Source organism: Colletotrichum fioriniae (genome assembly GCF_027942845.1).
Source record: "Colletotrichum fioriniae strain IMI 355084 chromosome Unknown scaffold_1, whole genome shotgun sequence".
Taxonomy (NCBI): domain Eukaryota; kingdom Fungi; phylum Ascomycota; class Sordariomycetes; order Glomerellales; family Glomerellaceae; genus Colletotrichum; species Colletotrichum fioriniae.
In genome coordinates, this window is record NW_027076837.1 from 3904956 (window position 1) to 3928473 (window position 23518).

A 23518-nucleotide genomic window follows, 5' to 3' on the forward strand; every position below is an offset into this window, starting at 1 on the left:
CATGCTTGTTCGCAACGACGGGCGCAGACGGTATCAACTCGCATAGAGGTAGATTACGGTGATTGGGAAAGTTCTCCTATGGCGCTGTCTCGCTATTATTCTCGGCTACCTTTGCGGGTATCTCTTTTTCCCTTCCAGCATCTTCAGTCCGCCGTCCGGACGCAAACCGGCCTCATTGCCTGATCCCGATGCATTAAGACGTAATCTTACCACGACCGTAGGCTACTACCTACGGCATTGGGCGTGAAATCCCTCATGAAACCAAGTTTGACTGTGCAGCCTCGCCAGGGTTCAGCGTCCAGCAAAGGTTTGAAATTTAAATCATCATCCAATGAAGATGGCCGTCATAGCAACCAAGACTCGAAAGCGAAATCCATTATCAATGTCATGCCGGTGTGGTGGAGCTTTGGCCCCATTCATCGGTGTGAAGGTCAACTTCACCGCCAATAACAAGGGTTTCTATTGAGATTTTTGGTCTTCCTGCTTGAGTGCTTCATGCACCGTGCCGAGAGCTGAGGGCGATATTTTCCACCTTGCAGCCCTTCTCCACCAAAGATCGTCTCTCTGTCTGCCTGGCTTGCGGCTTGCCTGCTGGTGTTCTGCGAGTTGATACCCCTATCATATCTTCTCACGGTGAGATGGGGCGGTTGCTCTTGTTGTTAGTGCAGCCCATGTCCACTTTACGAGGCATTTTGTCCAGTGAGAAAGTCTGTAATGTAGTCCACAATCACGCCAGGCTGGGAAAAAATGCTCGTCGCCTTGGTTGAGATAAAAGATAAACTGGAGCCTTGCGTGGGTCACTGATAGGGCCTTGTCTCAGGGCGCGAAATAGATAGGGGGGTCGCGTCGTCCGGCATGCATCGATGTTCATCGACATTCCCGAAGTTCTGAACAGGGATTGTAGAAGGCTTTTTTTTTTTTTTTTTTTGGGCGCGGCTACGCTATGGATACTTGTTCTCTCTCTCCCTGTGTGTTTGTGTCGGACCAAAGGACAATCCGGGCGTCTCCTGCCGATCTACTACCCGGTGTGTAGTAGGCGCTTCCAACTTACTGGGCTGTTTGGCTGTCAACTTGGCATACATGTGAAAATCTTCTTTGCACAAGCCGTTGATCGCTGGGCCCTACCGCCTTAGCCTTCGGAGCCGATTTTGCCATTTGGTTGTCTTGGTTAGTCGGTGTACCTCCGTTAGCTATCTCTACCTTGCAGATGATTGTTGCTCAGAGCAGAGACATTGAGAAAACTCTGTCCGCCAATCCTTGACCAATTCTACTGCTGGCAAAGAACACTCTGCACCGTTGGCGACACCGACATGACCGACACCGAGCAGCGCACTCAAGTTTGTTACATAGAGCTATCCCGGTCAAAATCGGACAGGACAGATGGGCTTCCGCCGATAAGACAAGGCGCAGAATCCAATGGCTATCAAGCTGTTGCAAACGCACAGAACTTCTGAAGAGGCAACCCATCGATACAGACCTTGACATTGGCTGCCCAGGCTGAAGAAAGAGCGGGCCCTTCCGAACACTCCCGATAGGGGTCCTGCAGGCAACATGCCTCCATCTGCTTCAGTGCTTTCATCTCTTGTCTCCATCTACCTCCCGGAATCCCTCAATTTCGCCCTACCAGTGGCCACAATACACCATGTATCCGTACATCAGGACCCTCCAAAGGCTCCAATGACATCAGCGAAAAGTCTGAAACCACGTTCCTGAGTCTTGCTGGGAGGCAGGGCCAATCATCGATGTGTGGCAGGGATGAATGAGTTTGTCCCGAAAGGCCCAAGCAACAGGACGCTAGAACAACTTTTCCGGTCTTTGCCCTTCAATAATGCGAGATACATTGCCCATGTACATGTGAAATGGCAAAAGTCGCGACTCGCATCCATCTTGCCTCGCACACCCCATCTCAACATCCATGCCATGTCATCCCGTCCTGTGTAGCGTATCCGTAGTCCCGTTCCACGCCTTCAACGCTCGTTTAACGGGGTGGACTCCGGTGTCCTGAACTCGTACCTGCACCACGCATCTCACACTCGACATGAGCATTTGCGGGAACTTCTCGGGCTTCAGAGATCCATCCTCTGATGGGGCATTAGCAGCACCACGTTTTACAATGGTCCACTTCCACCGTGATGCCGTCGGCAGCTTGACGTCATAACGGGCCAAGTTGCGTCTGTCGCTTAGTGCGGCTTTTCTATTTTACACAATACACCTTACCCAGGATATTGTACGTACTTCCCTAATGAGTCTTGCAAACCGACCCAGTGTGTATGTGGAAACGTTGCCTACCAAACCCCCTACCGTTCAGCTCGATATCGATGCCGATTGCTGTGCCTCGTCGATGCCTCGCGTGTCTATCCGGCTGCGGCTGAAACGGCGCCTAGCATATGGATAGTTTGTCCTCGGGAATAATTGACCGAACATAGTACCTTGGTGCCTCGAGGCTTGGCTCGTAGGAATTTGGGATCACTGCAGCGATTCCTGCAGCAGGCTCCAGTTTTTATCTTTCTCGCGTCGTAAAATTTCTCACTTTGAGTGTAAGATTTGCGCTAATGTCAAGGTCGATATTCGCCACAGCCGCCGAAAATCTTGAGGCTCAACAATTCGATCTAGTCCTATAGTTGAGCCTCAGAACAGAAGGTTCAGAATTCTCAATTCATCTGATACCTCGCTTATTACGCTAGACACGTACCACATGAATCGAGTGTAGCAGCCAGTGGTCGGAGCTTTGGCGGTGGGAATAGCGAACTGAGGCCTGCCTCCACCTCCAACAATAGACACCGTATTACCGTCAGAGAGACCGAGGATACCCTGACTCGGACGTCGTCCATCGGCGCAGCATCGGCGGAGACACGGCACGTCATCGGCCCATTCACCGGCGGAGACACGGCCCAGCATCGGCGGAGAAGTTCTACGTCATTGGCTCCAGTGGCAGCGGGTCAAAGGCCCAGAGATAACGGGGCATCAACCTGGTACCGTCGAGACAACGGACGAATACCGACTGGGAACCGCCGGCACCGACTCGAAATCGACATCGAGATACCGACTCAACACCAAGTAACACCAAGCACTCGCAAGGAGGCACCGACCCTCAATAATCTGTACGGAGTACGGGGCAACATGTTGGAGAACGGGTCCCATCCAAGACGGGGGGCATCAACCCAGCACAGACGGGACATTCACAGCGGGTCCGCGGCTGGCGACAACAGAGGACGCCATCGGTCCGAAAATGGTAATCAGAATCAACTGTGGTAATTAGGTACAGAGAGCGAGACGTCGAAAAGGATAAAAAGCAATAGATAACTCGGCAACATCTGCTGTTTCTTTTGGAAGCATCACTCTTACATCAATCACAATCAACGGCCTCAACCAATTCAACAATCTCCTCTCTTGATACCCATACAACTCTTCACTCCTCAACATCAACCATAACGTCCACTTCATTCACAATGGCCGCCCAATTCGCTACCCGTCAGCCTGAGCTCGGCATGGAGAAGGTGATGCCTACTCGCCAGGACTCTGGATACGCCTCCCCCTGCGACTCTCCTCGCCTCACCGTCCGCCTCAACGACGGCAACGAAATCCCCCAGATTGCTCTTGGTGTCTACAAGGCTCCCAACGGCCAGGAGACTGAGGACGCCGTCATCGCCGCTCTCGACGCCGGCTACCGTCACATTGACTCCGCCGCCAGATATGCCAACGAGGAGGCTTGCGGCCGTGCCCTGAAGCAGTGGTTCCAGAAGACCAACACCCCCAGATCCGAGGTTTTCGTCACCACCAAGCTTTGGGACGCTGACCACGGCTACGAGGCTACCTTCAAGGCTCTCTGCGACTCCCTCGAGAAGTTCCAGCTCGAGTACTTCGACCTCTACCTCATCCACTCCCCCTCAGACGACAAGGAGAAGCGCCTTGCTTCTTGGAGAGCTCTTGAGACTGCCCAGCGCCTCGGCAAGGTCCGCTCCATCGGTGTCTCCAACTTCAGCTCCCACCACATTGAGGAGCTTCTCCAAGAGACCACCGTTGTCCCCGCCGTGAACCAAATCGAGGTACACCCCTTCTGCCAGCGCCAGGACCTCGTCGACACCTGCCGCAAGCACGGCATCGCCATTGAGGCCTACTCTCCCCTCGCCCGCGGCAACAAGCTCGAGGACCCTACCATTGGCAAGATCGCTGAGAAGTACGGCAAGAGCCCAGCTCAGATCCTCCTCAACTGGAACGCTACCCGCGGCAACATTGTCCTCCCCAAGTCTCTGACTGCCCACCGCATCCAGTCCAACTTCGAGTCCTTCGACTTCGAGCTCTCCCAGGAGGACATGGCTGTCATCGACGCCCTCGGTGCTGAGAACTATGTCACCGGTTCCCTGCACAAGGAGTAAATGATGTCTCATCAAGACATTTGGCCTGAGGGCACTCCAGTTCGGCAACCCCTACAGCTGGATCTTCCAGCAAACAATCGAGCTTTCCTCCATCCTGAGAGCATTGGAACAGCCATTTGCATTGCCGGCGTGACGAAATCCGCACGTCGTCCATCCAGGACATTAGAAGGAGTTGATTGCCATCGACGCCACTTGGCGTTCTATTCCCCAGTCGAAGTATTCGGACAGGAGTTTGGGTTTATTTTTTATTTTATCTTTGGGAGGACATAGAGACATAGACATTTCATCTAGACGAGCGAGCTAGACTGCAAGCTGGGCTTAGCCTGGTACGAATCTTACGCCCCATTTCTCAACGTTGCTTCCAATGGTTCCTTTTCGTGACATCTTGAGCCGACTTGGCCAAACAAAGAATTTGATCGACACAGCTCGGGTTTGTGGGCAGTGATGACTGGCCTCTAACACACAGAAAGATGTTGTCCCGGCGGCGATAGGTTGATCGATAAGATGATGGGCCCCTCCCAGACTCTAATCGGATCAACCTCAAGACCCTGGTGTGTGGGCACCGTGGGTTCACGATGCAGGTGCCAGATCTTTGGGACGGACGCATACAATTTTCCCGCGTGGATTTGGAGAAAAAGAGGGGCTGGGGAGAAAATGCTGGTTCGGGATACCGAGTTTACATTCGATGTCATGTTCGTTGGGAAGAGGACAAACAAAAGTATCAGATTTATGGTACATCCCGACAACTCAGCAATTGTAGCGCCCTCAGTACGGTCACGAAGCCGATTTGATAATACTTTCTTCTACACATTTGGCGTTCAGTAATGTTATTGAAGTTTGAGGCCCACCGATGTAGGCCATCCAAGCCGCGATAGCTCAAGCCGCTTTGCCCACACCCAGCCAGCCAAAGTGGACAGCAAAATCTCATAAGCCCATGCTTGGTTCGAATTGAAGATCCAATGGCATGGAATCCAAGGTATTTGCGAGCTCCAGCGCCGATGCCATGGGCCAGTCCCAGACATTCCATTGGAGCTGGTCAAGTACCGGCTGTTGGGCTTCTCTAGCTGAGAAGGTCTTCGTCCGGAGCATGTCAAGCACGTCAGCACATTGAGTGATGTACCCGTTGGAGTCGTCAGCTCTTAGATGACGTAAAGCTGTAGCGCATGTCTTCACCAAGTCTTCTGCCTCCTCGTCTCCAGCAAGTGGGTGGCCTTTCCACCTCGTAAACAATATCGTCAGACCCGCCTGCCACAACATGTGCAACCCGTTTGGATAGAGATGTGCGATGACGATGGAATCTATCCTCGGGGTATCCATCTCCATGATCGAGTCCGACACAATCGCAGCAGTCAGTCTTATCAGCTCAGCCGAAGCCCGACCGCAGGCCTGCAGAGAAACTTGAAATTGAGGATCAGCTGTTGTGAAAGCGAGTGCAGGCCGATGAACATGCACCGTGGCGTTGTAGAATGCAGCGCGCAGGAAAGCCACCTCGAAGGTGTCGATCGTACCCGTGGGAGGTGTGTCTGCGCCATCGTCCTCCAAACCTGCGACCTTGTCCGTTGGCAACATCCGCTCCCACAATGTAAGTTCAGCTTGCAGTTGTGCAATTTTCGCTATCCCACCGCGCCGTCTAGTCGTCGAGTACAACTTCTCTAGAGCCTCTCCCACAATGACTGCGAGTTTGAACATGCAGAGAGCCGTGTCGACTTGGGATCTTTCGCCGGGTAAGGGGAACAGCACGCTCTCACGCGATACTTGGTCGTGGTCAACACGGGAGGGTAAATCTGTGTCCACGTCCTGGTCGCGGATCAACCTTGGCATTCCGTGGTAAGCGCTGGAGAATCTGATGGTAAAAAATCAGTCGAGACACACGACAAGCAGGCCGACCTTCCGAATACCTACGTATCAAGAGAATACTGACACCACCACACGCGCCGCCGGAGTTCTGTCTCCAAAGGATCGAATTTGAATCTCTGGGAGTGGCGATGGAGTCCAAGATTCTGTGCCATTCTTGTAGCCATGCCTCCTAGTTGCGATGCAGCTGAGTAGCGAGATGATAGCTGAAGATAGATCTGGGCAATCTCTAACCCTTGGAGTGTCGGTAAAGACGGTCGCTCCTGAAGCTGATTCGTCAACGCAGCGGACATGACATAGTATTTTTCAGAAAGGCAAAGAAAATGCTGATGGCTCTGAACGCAGGAGCCTGGATGTCCCAATGTTCCTAGAGCAAGTAGACCTAGAACCTGATACAAGAAACTGATATCGCCGTGTTCAGGGTCATCATTCAACCGACGTAGAGCCTCAACGGTGGAGTGTTTATGTACAATCGGATATAACGGTGTCCAGTGGTCGATGGTCGCCTCGAGGATACCAGCAGCATCAAGCGGGAGTTGGGAGATCATAGCAGCGACGACCTGCGACTCTAAGCCCTTAGGCGATGGACCCCATATGTTGTGAAGATAAAGACTATAGATGCTGCTTGGGAAAGTCTCGGTGTGGATCCGTAGCATTTGCAGCTGCTGCTCAGCTTGGCTGATAAAATGCACACCCGTTGATGAGCCTGCAAACATAGCTGTCTGGTCGTCATTGGATACTAGCCGGCCCATATGGCCAATCACCGGTTCCGGCACTGACCTCGACTTCGCGTTTGAGGCAACCTCTTTACCTCGCTGCCAGGACAACAAAGTCCTTGAGCTAGCGTTGCTTGTGAGTGTACTCAGATGTGAGTGCTCTGAAACGGTTGGTTGCGGGTTCCTTATGTCTTGAGTGAGCGAAAGGGAAGCCGAGACAACATCGCTGCTATGAGCTTCAGGAGTCTTTGAAGCTGCGAAATCGTCATGTCTTTCCTCAACTCCTTCATTTTCGTAATAACTAGAAGTTGAGGTCAGCAAAGGAATCATTGCACAGCTCAATCTATTCAGTCGCGGATTCTTAGACTTCTTGATATACTACATATTAGTAACTTACCTCTTCCTCTTTCTATTACGCTTTAGCTTCGTTGACACAGTGCAGGCCACGCCTCCAGTGATACAAGGTGTGCACTGCCGATTGAGAATTGTTTAGTTTCAAAAGTCTGAATTTGAGCAGGTTGCGTAGGAGAGGCAGCCAACTTACCTTTTCGCCATCGCCATGACATCGGATTTTCCTCCTAAAAGCGAAAGGACCCAAGTCAGCCTCGAGCATCGAACTCAAAGAGACCGGAGTTGCCATGAAACTATGAGAGAGCTGTATTTGAAGATTACTTACCGCCGGCAGCGGTCACTATTGAGCTTATTAGCAGCATGATCACCCGGTAGAATTCTCCTGGATCCTCTTCAGCCTGGATTAGCATACCAAACTTGTCCAGATTGCCCTCCGGAAAAATTTTCCTGTCCGTTCATCCTCCCGTTTCGTTCGGCATCATCGAGAGCGTTGAACTCGCATTTAATAAGAGTGTAGTGGACTCGAAACCCCGAAAAAGGCTTACGCGCTCGTCAATGATGTGTGTGTGGTGATGTTGTGGAGAAAGTGATGAACGCGGGTTTGCGTTACTACCGAAAGCCGGACCTATTGTGCGTTAGTCGTATATATCTGTTAATTGCATAACTCGTCAAGATTTCGCCAGGGCTCATCATCTTAAACCATCTTGTTCCTCCTTTAACCCCTAGTTGGTGCTAGTTATCTCCATACAACAGTATTCCGCTATTCCGATCAGCGGATTGTGAAGTTTTGTTCCTATGTCCCTTCCAAATCAAGGATGCTATTGAGGCACAATGGTTCCCCGCGACGCGGACTGGTCTTTTTATTCCAACGCGACGTTGAAGTTGGCGACCAACAACAGCCATGCAACCAAACCGCCAAGGTTTATTGACTTACCAGCGTTTAGAGAGACATTGAATTTTCATGGTGCATGACATTTGGCTCTCAACCTTCGTGAGGAACCCTCGCTACATACACGAACAGGGATCGATGTAGCGATATTTGAACGCGGAGAGTCAAGCAAGCCTACAACCAGCTGTTTTTTTTTAAGTAAAAGTCTCGTGAAACGTAGTCTCAGTTTTGGTAGACACGGGCTACCACCTCGTGTCACTGCTGATGGCTTCGGCGTCACGGCGTTGGGTGAGTTGGTGGCGACTCAGACTTAAAGCTGGTTGTGACGGTGCCTGTGGTGTGAGCGCTCAGAAAAGTAAAATCGCTCCGATCCCAAGTGGGGGATCGGAGCCAAATTGCCTGTTGTGTCGTCGGCCCCACCTCCCTTTCTGGCTATCGTTGATGGACCCAAAATCAACACGCTCTCTCCGGCACCACGCCCATGTCTCTATCAAGGAGCAATTTCAACCATGTCAAGAGCGCTTTGTGCCATTTCTTTCCGGTGTTAATAGTGAAAATGCCCATGAGTCCATCTGAGGTTCGAACAGGGGCACATGAAACAGAGCAGCGTGACCAGACGCCGCCAAGAGGATCCAGCCGTTCCAAACGGCAGTCATGGTATGTTTAATTCAATCGTCAACTCGTTTCGCGTTCCAAGACGGTGCTAATGCCCTCGCAAGTTTACGATGTGTTCGACTTCACTTGAAATGTAAGTCGGGTACCAAGTATAACTAGCAGGCCTAATATTATAGAGTCATACATACTAAGGTCATCTGACTAGGTGACACACCAAATCCGACATGCTCCCCTTGCGCAAAGGCTGCGAAATCGTGCACCTACAAAGCAACTTCCCGGATAACATTTCGTCATCATCACAATCCGTCTATAGATGGCTTTCAGGAGTCATCAGAGGATAACCGAGCTATTCCTTTCCCAGCTCATCAAGTCTGGCTATCAACGCCGTCTACCCGTGAGATTATCACCTATCACGATACTGTCTTCCGGACCACGTACAGTCTATTCAGGTGACTAAAACTCGTGCAGTTATTTTCTCAGCGGAGGGCACCGCTCTAGAACGAGAAGAATCGCCGCAAGAAACAGGTGCTATTGAAAGACCCCCAAACCTCCCAAGTATTGCCAATCTGCTTATCGCTACATCCGCCGAACCACTCCAGGTTCGAGAAGCAATCCAAATACCAGAACCACCTGAACAAGATACTTCTGAGTCACTTTACCCTTGCGATGTTGAGGAGTCTCCATGCAATCCTCTATGGCCTTTGAGAGACAAACGAGAAGTCTTCCTGCTTCAGCATTTCATCAATCATCTTTCTCTTTGGGTACATACTGCCAATTGACCTTTGGCAACAGCGCAACGCTTTTGCTCTGATGGACTGATTCTCGACTAGTTTGACTATTGCGATAAAGACCGCCACTTTAGAACGGTCATCGTGCAAACGGCTTCGACCCACTTTGTCCTTCTCAACGCCCTTTTGGCAATCTCATGCAAGCATTTGAGTCAGACACAGTCCGAGAAATGGGTTCCTGGAGAAGCCGACGACTATCAAGCAAGATGTCTACAATCATACATCCCGGCTCTGGCACACCCAGGGTCGGCACGAGGCTTTACGACTGGAGTTCTTTGCGCCATCACTATGATCCTGCGACTCTACGAGGAGATGACAGGTGTGCTTTACTTGTTCGCCTTCATATGATCCCGAGTATTGACCGAGTCGAGTCAGTTCCGTCTGTCGATGACCGGCCGTATGGGCACATCTTAGACACAAACATTTTCACTCTACCGAAGTCTCCCGATGACCCAAACTATAGCTTATGTCGCGCGTGTCTGCTAGTTGCTATCCGTCAGGAAATCTTTATTTCTTTTGTGGCACGTACCCCACCTCCTCGTCTTGCAGAGAGATGCGGCATCACCAGAACCCTTGAGCCCGCGTCCGACTTCGATTGGGCGTGGCGCATCATCACTTTCACTGAGGACGTGTTGATATTTGCATACGGCCCAGACGCGCGGTCCGTTGGGTCTTGGGAGAATCTGCGTGCCTATCTACATCAATGGATGGAGAAGAGGCCGGCATCTTTCAATCCTCTGTGGCAAGCGGGCTCTGATCGCGAGGCATTTCCTGAGATCATTTTTGCCAACGATTTTCATAGTGAGTCCCAATACATCTCAATGCTCCTGTGGCTAGCATAAGTATGTGCCCTTAAGATAGTGTAGTAACCTTTCCTCATCTAGTTGCTGGTCAGCAGCATGCCATTATCTGCCAGATAATGTTACTTACTCACGATCCCCGTATGCCTGTCCTCGGTCTCGACAAGGCTATGGCTTCCAAAGCTGTTGAAGAAGAGATTCGGCGCTTGACGCGCCAAATTTGTGGTATTGCACACTCGGCAGGCGAGTGGCAGCCAGCAACCATAGCCGCGGGCATGACGGTTGCCATGTGTAAGCTCGGCTTTGACATTAATTCAGTGCAACACCTGGCTGCTAACAACTTGCTATCTACATAGGCGGTCACTTGTTTCACGAGCCTGCGGAGCAGGAGAAACTGCTTGATATTCTCGCAAAGTCTGAAGCGCATATGGGTTGGTCTCTATTGAGGCAAGAAGAGAAGCTGAAGGCTTTTTGGGAATGTAATGCAAAGTAATGGACAGTTGGACTTGACTCTCGAGGCCTCAACAAGAGACCTAAATCACGTATTTGATCTGTCGTCTTAATCAGCCTAATGGCTGCCGTTGGTGGTTCCGTTAGTATCCGTAATCCCGTTGTTGCCATTCAAGCCCCTCCCGTTTCCATTGACATGCCCCCTTCCTTGCCCCAAAAGCTCATCCAGCATCAATTGACAGCACCCGAGGTATCTTGTAGGATCGCACAATTTTGCGAGGTCTGGCGAAGCAATGTGAGACGTCACCTGTGATGACTCTTCCAAAGCTTCTTGCAGTGACATGCTGTTCTCATGTGCCATGACGCACGCCTTGTAAACAATTTCGTGCGCCTCCTGGCGGCCGGTGTACTTTGCCAGGTCCATCATGACAGCCTCCGCTACGATCAGACCCCTTGTTGACTTGAGGTTCATCATCATGGCATCTTTGTTGACCTGAAGCCCTGACAGCGCAAATTCGGCTTGGTAGAGGGACCCAACGATCGAAATAAAGGCTGTAGGGATAGCAGCCCACTCCAGATGCCACGGCCCGGAGGCTCGTTCGAAATCAGATACCATGCCGTCGAGGACAAGGCCGGCTTGTGCGCGCAGAATCTTCGATTGCGCAAGTATCACTTCGCTGGAAATGGGGTTGCGCTTCTGAGGCATGGTCGAAGAGGCGCCACGGTGAGGAACGTAAGGCTCGGCAACCTGTGAAGTGCGCGTCAGTATTGTGAATCTGTTTCAAGAGCTAGTTGGTGTAAGCTCACCTCATTCAGCTCATTCGATGACATGATGATCAAGTCAAGGGCAATCTTGCCCAAACTACCGCCCACCAGGGCAAGGTAGTTTATGATCTCAGCAATAGTATCGCGCGCCACGTGCCAGGTGATGACGGGGTCTTGCAGCCCAAGAATAGTTGCGAGTCGCTTGCGCACGCGAATGCCACTGTCGCTTGTGCCTAGAGAAGCGAGGGTACCTGCAGCACCGCCAAACTGAACCAGCAAGCAGCTCTCCTTGATCTGTTCGAGACGCTTCACATGTCTACGGAAGCCAGCCAGCCAAACTGCGCATTTGTATCCAAATGTAATTGGGAGGGCATGTTGAAGATGCGTCCTGCCGGCCATGGGTACGTCTCTGTAAGCGGCGGACATTGTCTCTAAGGTGGAGGTGACCTTGCGCAGAAGACGCTCGACGATTTCGAGACCGGTTTTCATCTGGAGTACCGACGCTAGGTCCATGATGTCTTGTGTTGTGGCGCCCCAGTGAATGTAACCAGCTTAAAGGTGAAGTTGAGCTTTAGCAAGTTGATATACTTAGTGTCGAAGTGGCAGTCAAGACTTACAAGTCTCTTCGGGAACCCATTTCGACATCTGTTCTACCAAAGGCAGTACTGGGTATCCCACGATCTCTGTGCGGGCTGCAAGAAGCTGCCAATCGATTTTGGAGACATCGCAATGCTCCCTCAGTATGGCAGCAGTGCCATCAGGTATAATGCCTTCAGCTTCTTCCGCCTCGGCCAGAGCGCACTCGGCCTTGATGAGATTGGCAACATAAGATCGTTCAGAGAAGGCTTGGCGAGCCTCCTCTGTGCCGAAAATGTTGCCAAAGAGCGTCGAATCGAAGACTGTGGCGGCAGACATGGCGGATGAAATGCGCGTAGGAATAACACTTCAAACGAGAAAGAGTAGAAAGCAACCTTCGTCCCAAGATAAGATTTCCAAATGCGTCGTCGCGTTCTCCTCGGTCTGTTTTATTCCTTGACTTGGCTGGACATCCTTCCGGCCAACGTCCGGTCTTACACCGAGGACCCCGCGGTGGGGCACGGGATAATGCAGTAGCGGGGGACCAAATCGCGGGATAAGGACGGAGTAAGGCCGTGTTGAGCGGCGTAACGGCGTAACGGCGTATCGGAATAGCACAGACCAAGCGCCGGTTCGCCGGGTATTGGCCCCTTTCCCCGTATCCTGAACTTCGGGTCATGAATTAAACATGGGATTGGCGCTTGCGGGGAACATGTATTTTCTGGGGTTGAGTCGAGCCAGCCCCGCAAAGCCGGGGATGGCCAGATGATAGATAGCTGTTATGTATAAATCAGATGGTATCTTGTATGTTTTCGCATTGACACAAAGACCGAATGAGCATCGGTTCTCTTGTCTGCGACTTCGTTCTCTCTCTCTAAGACTGCCGTCTGACTTCGTCTCTCCTCTCTGCTAAAAATGGCGGCTACACACGATCCCGACTCCAAGAAAGGCGGTACGCTCGAGATTGAACATGATGAAAAGTCGGTCAAGGGCGAGGCCGTTGTCTCTGGCGATTACTCCGGCGCCCATGAGAAGACGGATCCGGCTGAAATTGCCCTCGTTTGGAAGCTAGACCGCAGGATCATGGTAAGCCCCTGGGATCACGTCTGGCCCCTTTTGTGAGCATGATGCTAATTTGGTGTCTTCTCATAGCCGATTCTTTGGGCAATGTATTTCATGAACTACGTGCGTCGATGCCTGCCCCAATCACATGTCCTCACTCGAAAGTCGAACCTAACCTCGAACTTAGCTCGACCGTAATGCTCTCCCGCAAGCTCGACTGAACACGCTGGAGGAAGATTTGGGACTCAAAGGAGTCGAATACAACACTGCCATCTCTATTCTTTTCGTTGGATACCTTCTGATGCAAGGTCAGTCAATGTTCTGAAGAAATGTCGGGATGCGCTGAGTCTGACGACGTCTAGTCCCCTCAAATATGTTCCTCACACGCACGAGTCCATCAATCTATATGTCAACTTGTATGATTGGCTGGGCTGCCATCTCTGCTGCCACAGCGGGAGTCAAGAACTATAGTGGATTGGTGGCCTGCCGGTTCTTTCTTGGATTTGTGGAAGCAGTGAGTCGCACAAAGCAAGCCAAAGGTGGAGCGCAGGCTAATCTGGGTCGCCTTCCTAGCCCTTCTATCCAGGTGCCCTGTATCTGCTATCGATTTTCTACACCCGAAAAGAGCTCGCTACCAGAATCTCCATACTTTATACTGGTCAAGTAGTCAGTACTGGCTGCTCAGGTCTGATTGCTGCTGCGACTTTCACTACTCTAGATCAGGTCAAGGGGATTGCCGGTTGGAAATGGTAAGAGCTACTCCCACGAATCTGTCATGGACTATGATCTAACATGGTTAGGCTCTTCATCATTGAAGGCTCGGTCACCGCATTAATTGCCGTCTTCGGGTTCTTTCTTCTTCCTGACGATCCCTCCGTAGCCCGATGGCTAACCGAGGATGAGAGACAACTTGCTGTTGAACGTATTCGTCGGGATACAGTTGGCAGGCAAGAGCGTGGCTCTACCATGGATGGCCTCAAACAGGCTCTGAAAGACCCCAAAACTTGGCTATTCTGCGCCTGCCAGAACTTCCATATTTCTGCGGTCAGTTTCAACGCGTACTTTCCAACCCTTGTTCGTACCATGTAAGTTACCAAATCACAGACTCCTACCCAAAAATGAGTACTTGAAAGTGACGAAACGCTAACGTTCGGTTAGGGGCTTCAAGTCGACTACAGCTCTTCTACTAACCGCTCCCCCCTACTTCGTTTCCGGCTTTCTCGGCATCCCATTTGCCTGGTCGAGCGGACGATTCAACGAAAGAACCTGGCACATTACAGCTGGACTGTCTCTTGCAGTGGTCGGATTCGCCATGACGATTGGAACCACCAATAACGCCGTCAGATATGCAGCAACTTTCTTGTATGCAACTGGGGCTTACTCCGTAGGGTCTCCTATCTTGGGATGGGTGAGCGATACCTTGTCACAGACGCCAGAGAAGAAAGCCGTTGCATACTCCTTGGTTAACGTCACGGCCAACTTGGCTTATATCTACTGTGCCTACCTTTGGCCCACCTCGGATGGACCTAGGTACATGATCGGCTTCTCATGCATGATTGGCTTTGCCGTTGCAAGCATTATATGTGCGTGGGCGATGAGGTTCTGGTTGATGAGCATCAACAAAAAGCTCAGGGAGAGCGAGGATGAGAACGTGAAGCTCTATGCTTACTAACGTCCATTGTTGGCATGAGAACAAATATTCTGTAGGCCTTGCACCCTACCATCCTAAGGGCCTTTGGGTGGTACTCTCGGGGTGAACTACGTGTATATCTCATCAGGCTCGGCTTAGATTACCAGTCGTAAAGTTGAACACAGCTCTCAATTTGACAGTTTTCAGTGCTCTCTTCCTCTTGTTATTGGTACGGCAGTATCGTTGCGCCTTCCGTTTGCGGCCGAGCAACGCAGAGTTAGATCCAACATGAAGCATCACGGAGCCTAGAAAGTCCTTGTCGTAAATGAGTATATTCCGAATAGAGTAGGAAGGTTACGAAGGTAAGAGCTATTATCTCTGAAGGCCGCGGCCTGTGCCATGTCACTACGAACTGAGTGCCCCTTCGAGAAAGAAGCTGGGATGGAGAATGGACTAACCACCACTTGAATGATGTGCTTTCATCATCCAATGACGCCTTTAGAAAAAAGTTGAATCTGCCTGCCATGTTCTCGTGATAGACTATCCTTCACAAAAAGCGGTGGAAATACCGCGCGAAGCCGCGTCTGAGCGAAAATTGCTTCATGTTACCGGTTTCGTTCGACGGATTGGCCTGTCTCATTCAGTACTAGACTGAGTCAAGTCACCCTTGACGGTGAATACGAATAATAATCCTTGTTTTCCGCAGTCAATGATTCCTTCAAGTGAATGATGCAGACAACTCACACCAGGTTTTTCGCAAAGTGGGAATCCATAATACGACCTTACATCGCGGGATGCTATGCTGAAGGTAATCCGAGAGCGAGCCAATGCGGTCCACCAGATATCCAGTTTACGAGACCCTCATACGAAATCCCGACACGTCGGTGGAAAGGACCACCAACCTTAAGTTCCATTCGCAGAACGTGGCTTGTGGCGATATGTTTGCCCAACACGGTATGGGACGGGAGGAAGAGTCCGAGTTTTAGACTTGTTCGTCCACCCACTTGCATTGGCGACTTCCACTAACCTTCTGGTCGTGGCCCTTTCATCTGCCTAGACCCCTGTCACTGCCGAGATTTGGTCGAGAAGCGGAAGGGAGGACCCCCGTCAATGTGGCATCTTGATGACATTGACGGACCTGTCCCACTCGACAATTCCCCTTCCAGCATGCTCCCCAGCTATGAGCTCCCGTATCAGGAAATGTCAGCCGGGCCCGAATGACCACGGACTTGCCAAATGGTGACTTTGTCGGCGCGGAGCAGCAGCCACCTCCGCGTCGGTATGGTCAGGACAAGGGTTTTCCCATCACACGGAGAATTTTAAGATTCAGGGACTGGTGCATCGGTCAAAATGACAGCGGCGGATGTGTACGAAGTACAGTTACGTATGGAGAGGGTTCATGTGCTCTATCCCCATTGCTGTTAGGTGGAAATGGATCTATGGGAACTTCGCCGCCTCTAAGGTGCCGGCCCAGCCCTATAGCGCCGCTTGGCACAAACCGTTGCAATATGGGGATGTTGTCAGTATGAGAATAAGTCGAGGCCTCCTCGTGTCGCTCCGCTGTCACTGCGTCTTGGCGTGACTATAGGATCATACGGATAGGAGTTTAGACTTGTTTTTAACCTTGTACGATCCCCGATACCATAGCGTTGGTTCGAACCAAGCTCCTCCTCGATCTTCACATCTTTCGTATTATAGTTCTTACTTCTACTACGCTCGTTTCCTTTCTTAGCCTTGCACCATGAAGGCCTGTCTTCTCTCTCTCGTCGCCGCTCTTGCGAGCACGGCCACTGCACAGGTGCAGGGCAAAGCCTTTGGCTTCGCAGCTGGCACCACTGGTGGTGGCTCAGCTGCTCCCCAGATCCCTTCTAGCATTGCTCAGTAAGTTGGCCTTCACCATAGACGAAAAAACACAGGGTCCAGAGACTAAATTTCGGCAGACTTAAGGAGTGGCTTACCGACAGCACGGCCCGAACCATCATGATCGATCGCACTTGGGACTTTCGCAACACTGAGGGCACGACCAGCGGCAAGTGCTGCAGTGATAATCGCACGACCAAGTGTCCCGGTGGTACTTCCAAGGGCCAGGCCTGGATCCAGGATACCTGCGATGCTGCCAGTGGCACCTGGGTTGACTGCACTTACGACAACGCTGCGAAAACCTCCATTGATATCAACAGCAACAAGAGTCTTGTTGGCGTTGGCACCAAGGGCGTCATTATTGGCAAAGGATTCCGTGTCCGTGGTGGAAAGAGCAATGTTGTGAGTCTTCCTAGTTGTGTTACCAGCATCACCTAGTTTTGAGAGTGAAGATACTAATCGAGGACCCTTCAGATCATCCAAAACGTCCACATTACAGTACGTTTCTAAGCTTTTGCCGCGAAGGTGATTTCCGGTGTAGCTGACTGTATGTAGAATCTCAACCCTCAGTACGTCTGGGGAGGCGATGCGATCACTCTTGACGGTGCCGACAAGATCTGGATCGACCACGTCAAGATCTCCCTCATCGGCCGCCAGTTCATCGTCTCTGGTTGGGGAGCTGCCGGCAAGGTAACTATCTCCAACACCGAGTTTGACGGCAACACGGAATGGTCTGCCGGTTGCAACGGCAAGCACTACTGGACCGCCCTCCTCATCGGCGCCAAAGACTACTACACCTTCTCCGGTAACTGGCTACATGACGTCTCTGGTCGCTCCCCTCACATGGGAACGACGAACACCGCCGGCAGCGAGAACCTGTTCCACGGCGTCAACAACTACTTCCAAAACGTTGGCGGCCATGCCTTTGACATTGACGGCAATACCTGGGTCCTTCTTGAGGGCAACTACTTTGATGCCGTCACCACTCCTGTCACTCCTGCCAGCTTGACCAACGGAGGCAACATCTACATCGTGAACACCGTCGACGAAGCCTCTCGCTGCACCTCTTACTTGGGTTACATCTGCGAGTGGAATCGTGCTCGTGACTCTGGTGTTGTCAGCAGCCTTACCAGCACGACTGCCCTCACTAAGCTGGGTGGCTTCAAGTCCTCGCTCATCGGCCACATTGGCGTTGCCGATGTTCCCGCCAAGGTCAAGGCCAACGCTGGTGTTGGCAAGACCACGAGCACCAACGCCTAGACGCTTACATGAGCATAGCTTCTCTCGAGACTGGCGAGAGATTGCTCACATGAGCTTTACCACGCAGAGTCTATTGGAATTGCGCCTATATCTGCAGGCGATTTCTTGTACCTATTTTTCCCGTACATATGTATTCCTTGGCTTCGGCCTTGAACATATCTTTACTTCTCACCAATGAAGAAAACGTTGGCAAACACTTTGATAATTTCACATGGATAAAACGTTCTTTGGTTGTCAAATGTGATGAATTCGAGTGAGCCTTGACGACCAATGCAACTCTGGACTCGGGTATCTAATGATGTTCTGTCGTTACCATCTTACACTCCCATCTACCACCCCTTATTCGTTTCTCCATCATTCAAGGCAACAGCAACGCCAAACACCACAGACTTCTACGCGAACAAGAAAGAAATTCGGGGCAGCGCCCGTCAAATTTTTGTGTACCCCTATCTTTCCACTCACCAACCATTCGTCCTCTCGCCAAGATTCTTAAGAGTCTCGCAATTCCCATTCTTGGTGTATTGTTGGGTATTGAACTGCCTTGGCTTGCCCCGAAAGCCAAGCATGGCAAGCCTCGTAGTGCGAGAAGTGAGGGTTCTGCTTATACGACGTCACCATTCGGTCGGCGACATCAAGCACACTTCGGCCTTCCACGTCTCGGGCTTGTACGTTTGCGTTGTGTTGTTGAAGTGTACGCATGGCAAGTTTTTTGCCTCTGCGAACTGCGACATGGAGCGCGGTCTCGCCGTTCTTGTTGCGGGCATTGACGTCGGCACCCGCATCTATGAGAGCCTCCAAGATATTGACGGGCTTCTTGTAGTCGTCGTCTTCGGGTAGCTGGGCCACGAAAGCCATCAGTACGGTGTTGCCGTATTTGTCGTAGTGGTTTGCATCAACACCGAGGTCAATGAGGTCTCTCACAACCTTTTCCCTGGCAGTGAGTCTCTCCTTTGAGGAGTCTGTGAGCGTTTTGCTGGGTTTGTTGTGTTTGCGCTTGCGGCTGCTGCCGCCAGCATGCCCTGCGGGAGCTGCCTGCGCAAGATGCTGAGGGAATCTGGCGAACAATGACTCCTGACTGAGAATGGCATCGGCGAGACAATGCAGACCATTGCGTCCTTGTGTGTCTTGCACTCGGGTGTTGGTGTGTGCTTCGTTGACAAGCTTCAGAAGTTGTGCTTGTTCCTCAATGGGGGATGGACCCCTGCGCAACGTATGTGAATCCCAGGTTGAGGACATCTCTTGCCCGACAGCAGCAGTATGGGCTCTCCGGATTGGCAGTGCGATAGGGGCAGATTCGGGAATGTTGCCGAATGCGTCGCGGCAGCAATAGGCCATGGGGTTAAACTGGTTAAGAAGGGCATTTTTGATCTCCTGGCTCAAAACGCTCGGCTTCTTTGAGTGGATGATGTGACAAAAGTTGCGCCCGTAGACATCGCGAGCATACAGGTCGAAATCGGATCGCTTCAGACGAGCAATGAGTTGGAAGAGAGAATCAGCGTGTTGTGTAAACCAGCTGTCGTTGAGCAGATGTAGGAATGTCTGGCCGGCGCTATTCGTCACCGAGGGGTTGGGGGACGACTCGATTGCCTTAAATAAGAGGGCGTGGTGAGCGTTCCCAGCTGCAAGAAGGTGCAAGATACTGTGGCCGAAGGGATCGCGAGTGTTCCAATCCTGATTCGGAGGCTCTCCACAATGCAGGACGTGTTGGGCAAACGGAGTTGGGCCTGATTCGGTGACCCAAGAATCATTCGGGAGCTCGTCTCGTACGTGGCAGAAGCATGATCGCGAATCATGCTCCGCAAGCCCTTCGGAGCAAAAGCCTTGTTTGAGGAGGTGATACGGTAGGTTGAGGTAGTCGCCGGGCAGGGGTGCAGCCTGTGATTCCGAGTTTCTCTGTGGCGCATTGTATTCGAATATCCACGATGCTGGGTTAGAGTTGGCGGTGCCAGGCCGGTCATCGTCCGTCGGTGATTGGTTCATCATCGTGTTGCTCGGCATCGTGTAGCGCTTCAACAGTCTACTGACTTGGTGACGGAATCCAGTTGAATACTGTGAAAGCACATCCTGCAGGGTTTGTGTCGTGGTCTGCCGGTGAATTCCGGCTTCGGGCGGCGGCACGGACGCAATATCGGTGGTCACCAATGTCGGAAGCGGCCCCGGTGCCGGCGGGCCCCATCCAGCGGAAGATGATCGCGAATGGTGAAAGGGTTGAAAGTCGTTGACTGTTGGGCTGTTGCCGCCTTCGTATTTGAAATCGGGGTGTACGCTCAGATGCGATCGGGCGCCGGAAGAAATTGAGCGAGAGTAGTTCGGCGAAAATGCGTTCTCGGGCGTGTTCTGGCGAGTTGGGGAGTTATCGAGGGCGCTTATGCGCCGGTCCATGTCCGTCCGGGTTCGTGGGTGAAGCCATCGCGGCTCTTTGTCGAGAATTGAGTTCAGTTTCTTGTTGGCTGAATCCTTTCTAGTAAGCAAGCGCTGGTGTCAGCAATCGCATTTGCGCCAGCGCAAACCAATCTCTAAGCTTACCCTGGGCAGTCTCGTTTTCCCGGAGTCACCTTATGAACGACTTCGACAATTTTGGTGAGGGGTAAGGTCGTGTAGACATAGAGCCTAGCTAATCTGCGCTCGGCCGAGTCATTCCAAAGTGAAGGGCGACCGGTCTGGGTCGCATGCGAACTTGAAGGTGAAGCTGACATGAAGCTCGAGTTGGAGGCTGGCTGCGACAGCCTCGTCAAGTAGAGCGTCGTAGAGCGTGTAAGTGAGGTGGGTAAGGGAACTTGGCCCTATCGATGGTGAGTTCTGTTAAATGCCAAGTGTCTGACGAGAAATTGAGGCAAAAGACTCAGGTTGAAGCGAGAGACATGATGGACAACGGGGAGGATAGACCAGTACTTTTGGCAATGAAGTGAGGGGGACGACCAGGCTATCAATGGGCTGAAAGATGGTGCCTTTCGCCGTGGCGCCGCCGCCGTGCTGCTGCTGCGAGAGAGAGAGGGTGGGAGGGAGGGAATGGGCGGCCCCAGAGAATAGACGGGAGCCGGCACAGAGCAAGGGTCAACAAGCAGCTAACGCCAACGATCTAAGCGTGGGAACGTGATAAGACTGGGCCCTCAGCAGCAGCCGGGGTTTGGTAGCACAGCAAACTGGCAGCCTGGAGGAGGTCTCGAAGGTGGTCTGGCGGAGCCAATGGCTATGAAGTAGAAGAATGATGGTGGTGCGCCATTCGGCTGGGTTGCAGGGGACAGAGGCTCAGCTGTGAGCCTAGGGGGGGCATCCGGGCTTCATCAGACTGGGCAGTATTTGGCCAAGTTTGTTGTGACGGATGAGGAGGATTCTCAATATCCATGTGCTTTCCGAATAGTAGGGAATTTGATGTTTCGTGCCAGTTCTTGACGGGCAAAGGGGTGTTTGTGAGACAGCTTCAGTCAGCTCATAGAAAGTTCCCTCAATAAAGTGTTGGATTTAGGCAACGGAATTACTGGCACTTTGAGTTGCTCGGCTAGAAGCACTTTGGGAGCGAATCCCAGTAACAGTAAGCGCCCATTGGCAACGATCCCCCGTCATCCATTCTCGGCGTCAGCGGTTACAATGGCGCCAGAAGCCGCTATCCGCGACTGTCTTCTCTCTTTCCACGAGGGAAGAAGAATCGAGCGCAATGAGATGGAGATGGCTTCACCCCAAACAAAGTGACCGGGTCGCACAATGACGGATGGCGTATCGGTAGGGAAGAGGGACTCGGACGGGCCGCAGTGGATTCGAGTTGCTACCGTGAACCGCAGCAGCAAACATTGTGAGCAACCAAGTGTGTGAGCGAATGAGTGAGTGAGTGAGTGGGGGGATGAGAAAATGCCCTGTCAGGCAGAGTTGAGAGGGAGGGACTGGTTGTGTGGCTGAGCCAAGTTGGTGTAGCCCTCGCGCTGCCGCAGGCTAACAGCACGGGAAAATGACGTGCGAAGATTGAGATGCGGCTACTATTACCTAGGCACTTCTCTGGGCTCCTATGGCTACGGAAAGTAGTTTGATCGAATATTTTGTCAGTCCGGGGTGAGTTGTGAGGGAGAGGGGGAGATCCCCTACTTGAGCTTTAACGTAATTGAATCGACAATTTGTCGCAAACTTTTTCTATCCTGCCGTGATAAGTCGGCAATAGTGGTTGTGTATCCCTTATTACACCTGGCTGAAATTAAGTTGGGGTTTAGCGAACACTGAGCACCTCGCTTGAATCTATGGCCCTTGAAGCAATGAAAAGACGATGATGAAAGTAGTTGTAATTCCCTTCTTCGCAAAACACAGAGCAATTTGCCATGAGCCGTGACAACACAGCAATGCTTCATTCACCGCTTGGCTACTCCATAGCATGTAGCCAATTCTCGGCTCAAATGCTTCACGATATGCTACGCCTCTCGGTTGTGCTCCATCGCGCCGCGAAGCACCGCCCACAAACCCAAGCCACACCCATACCTTGCCTAGTGTCGATGAGAGAGGTGTGTGGGTGTGATGCATCAGATTGAACGCCTAGGTATTGTAATGTAACTCAACACCAACAGTCGCTGCAGATGGACAACTCATCGGCGGCCTCGAGGAACCCAAAACTCTTCTTTGCGGTATGACATGTTTCGAGTGATCTTGAACTTGACATGAATTGCAATTGAGCCACAGCGTCAAGTTGAACATTGTAAGTCTGCGCCGTTGATAGCTCCGGATGCCTCCCCATCACCTCTCCCCCTCTCTGTCTCTGTCTCGTATGCTTTGTCTATTCTCTCTTCACGTCACCGAATTTCATCTCCACGACGCATATCCTTCCCCGCGTGCCTGGTTCCCAGTTCCCACAACGTCAATATGCCCCGCCCCTAAACGGCGAGGCGAAGAGGGTTTTGATGGTGGCGATCGCCTGGCGGTCCTCCTGCAAATCACCATCCACGCTTGCCAAGCTATTCGTCAAGGTCAAGTGAAGCTTAGATCCCGTTCACCGCGCCCCTCTGTTCAACTCTGGCGCTTGACCAAGTGTGCCAGGCTCTTCCGATACCTACGCAACGCTCTTCCAGCCCAGACTAGCCTGCGTGCCCCCATGCCTCCTAGTGTAAGTCTTCCCCGAATGTTCCACGGACACGAGAATATAGCGCAGACCCTCTTACTCGCATCCATCCCGCGCTAGGCCTCTGGCCAGTGTCATAGTCTAGATCTTCCGCGCACCCAGTCCCGGTCGCCAGTAGTTATTCCATTCGTACGGAGTACACTTCGTTCGCAAACTAGTCCCGCCCGCCAACCTCTGCCCTCTCCGGCCAGCCCGCCAGCATACCTATCACACTAAGTAATTACTTCCTACCTCTGAAAGAAGCGGGCGTCTGTCTGATGTCTCATCCCTGCACGTCTATCTCCCGGAAGCCATCCCAGATCCACGCGAGGTGGCAAAACTACCTACTTGGCGATGCATGGAAGCTTCGAAAAAAAGTTACCCAAGCTCCCTCCATACGCGACTGTTCTGGCCAGTCCCAACCGGGATCAACCCTCCCCTTGTCCCCAATC

The 23518-nt window shown here is 51.9% G+C and overlaps 5 protein-coding genes across 5 annotated transcripts; 3 read left to right on the top strand and 2 right to left on the bottom strand.

Moving 5' to 3' along the window:
• Positions 1-3449: 3449 nt before the first annotated feature.
• Positions 3450-4376, top strand: N0V96_000980 (uncharacterized protein; the record flags this gene model as incomplete). Its single annotated transcript, XM_053195358.1, has 1 exon — positions 3450-4376. One exon carries the CDS (start codon positions 3450-3452, stop codon positions 4374-4376), a length of 927 nt encoding a protein of 308 aa, XP_053047328.1.
• A 6581-nt stretch (positions 4377-10957) lies between these two features.
• N0V96_000981 (uncharacterized protein) lies at positions 10958-12519 on the bottom strand (the record flags this gene model as incomplete). Its single annotated transcript, XM_053195357.1, has 3 exons — positions 10958-11587; positions 11647-12155; positions 12222-12519. The coding sequence occupies 3 exons, from the start codon at positions 12517-12519 to the stop codon at positions 10958-10960; spliced, it is 1437 nt and encodes a 478-aa protein (XP_053047327.1).
• Positions 12520-13095: 576 nt separating this feature from the next.
• Positions 13096-13567, top strand: N0V96_000982 (uncharacterized protein; the record flags this gene model as incomplete). The annotated part of the gene is made up of 2 exons (XM_053195356.1): positions 13096-13266; positions 13430-13567. 2 exons carry the CDS (start codon positions 13096-13098, stop codon positions 13565-13567), a joined length of 309 nt encoding a protein of 102 aa, XP_053047326.1.
• A 3046-nt stretch (positions 13568-16613) lies between these two features.
• Positions 16614-17992, top strand: PELF1 (putative pectin lyase F-1; the record flags this gene model as incomplete). Its single annotated transcript, XM_065756092.1, has 4 exons — positions 16614-16753; positions 16813-17134; positions 17207-17230; positions 17288-17992. 4 exons carry the CDS (start codon positions 16614-16616, stop codon positions 17990-17992), a joined length of 1191 nt encoding a protein of 396 aa, XP_065615332.1.
• Positions 17993-18481: 489 nt separating this feature from the next.
• N0V96_000984 (uncharacterized protein) lies at positions 18482-20374 on the bottom strand (the record flags this gene model as incomplete). Its single annotated transcript, XM_053195354.2, has 1 exon — positions 18482-20374. One exon carries the CDS (start codon positions 20372-20374, stop codon positions 18482-18484), a length of 1893 nt encoding a protein of 630 aa, XP_053047324.1.
• Positions 20375-23518: the final 3144 nt, after the last annotated feature.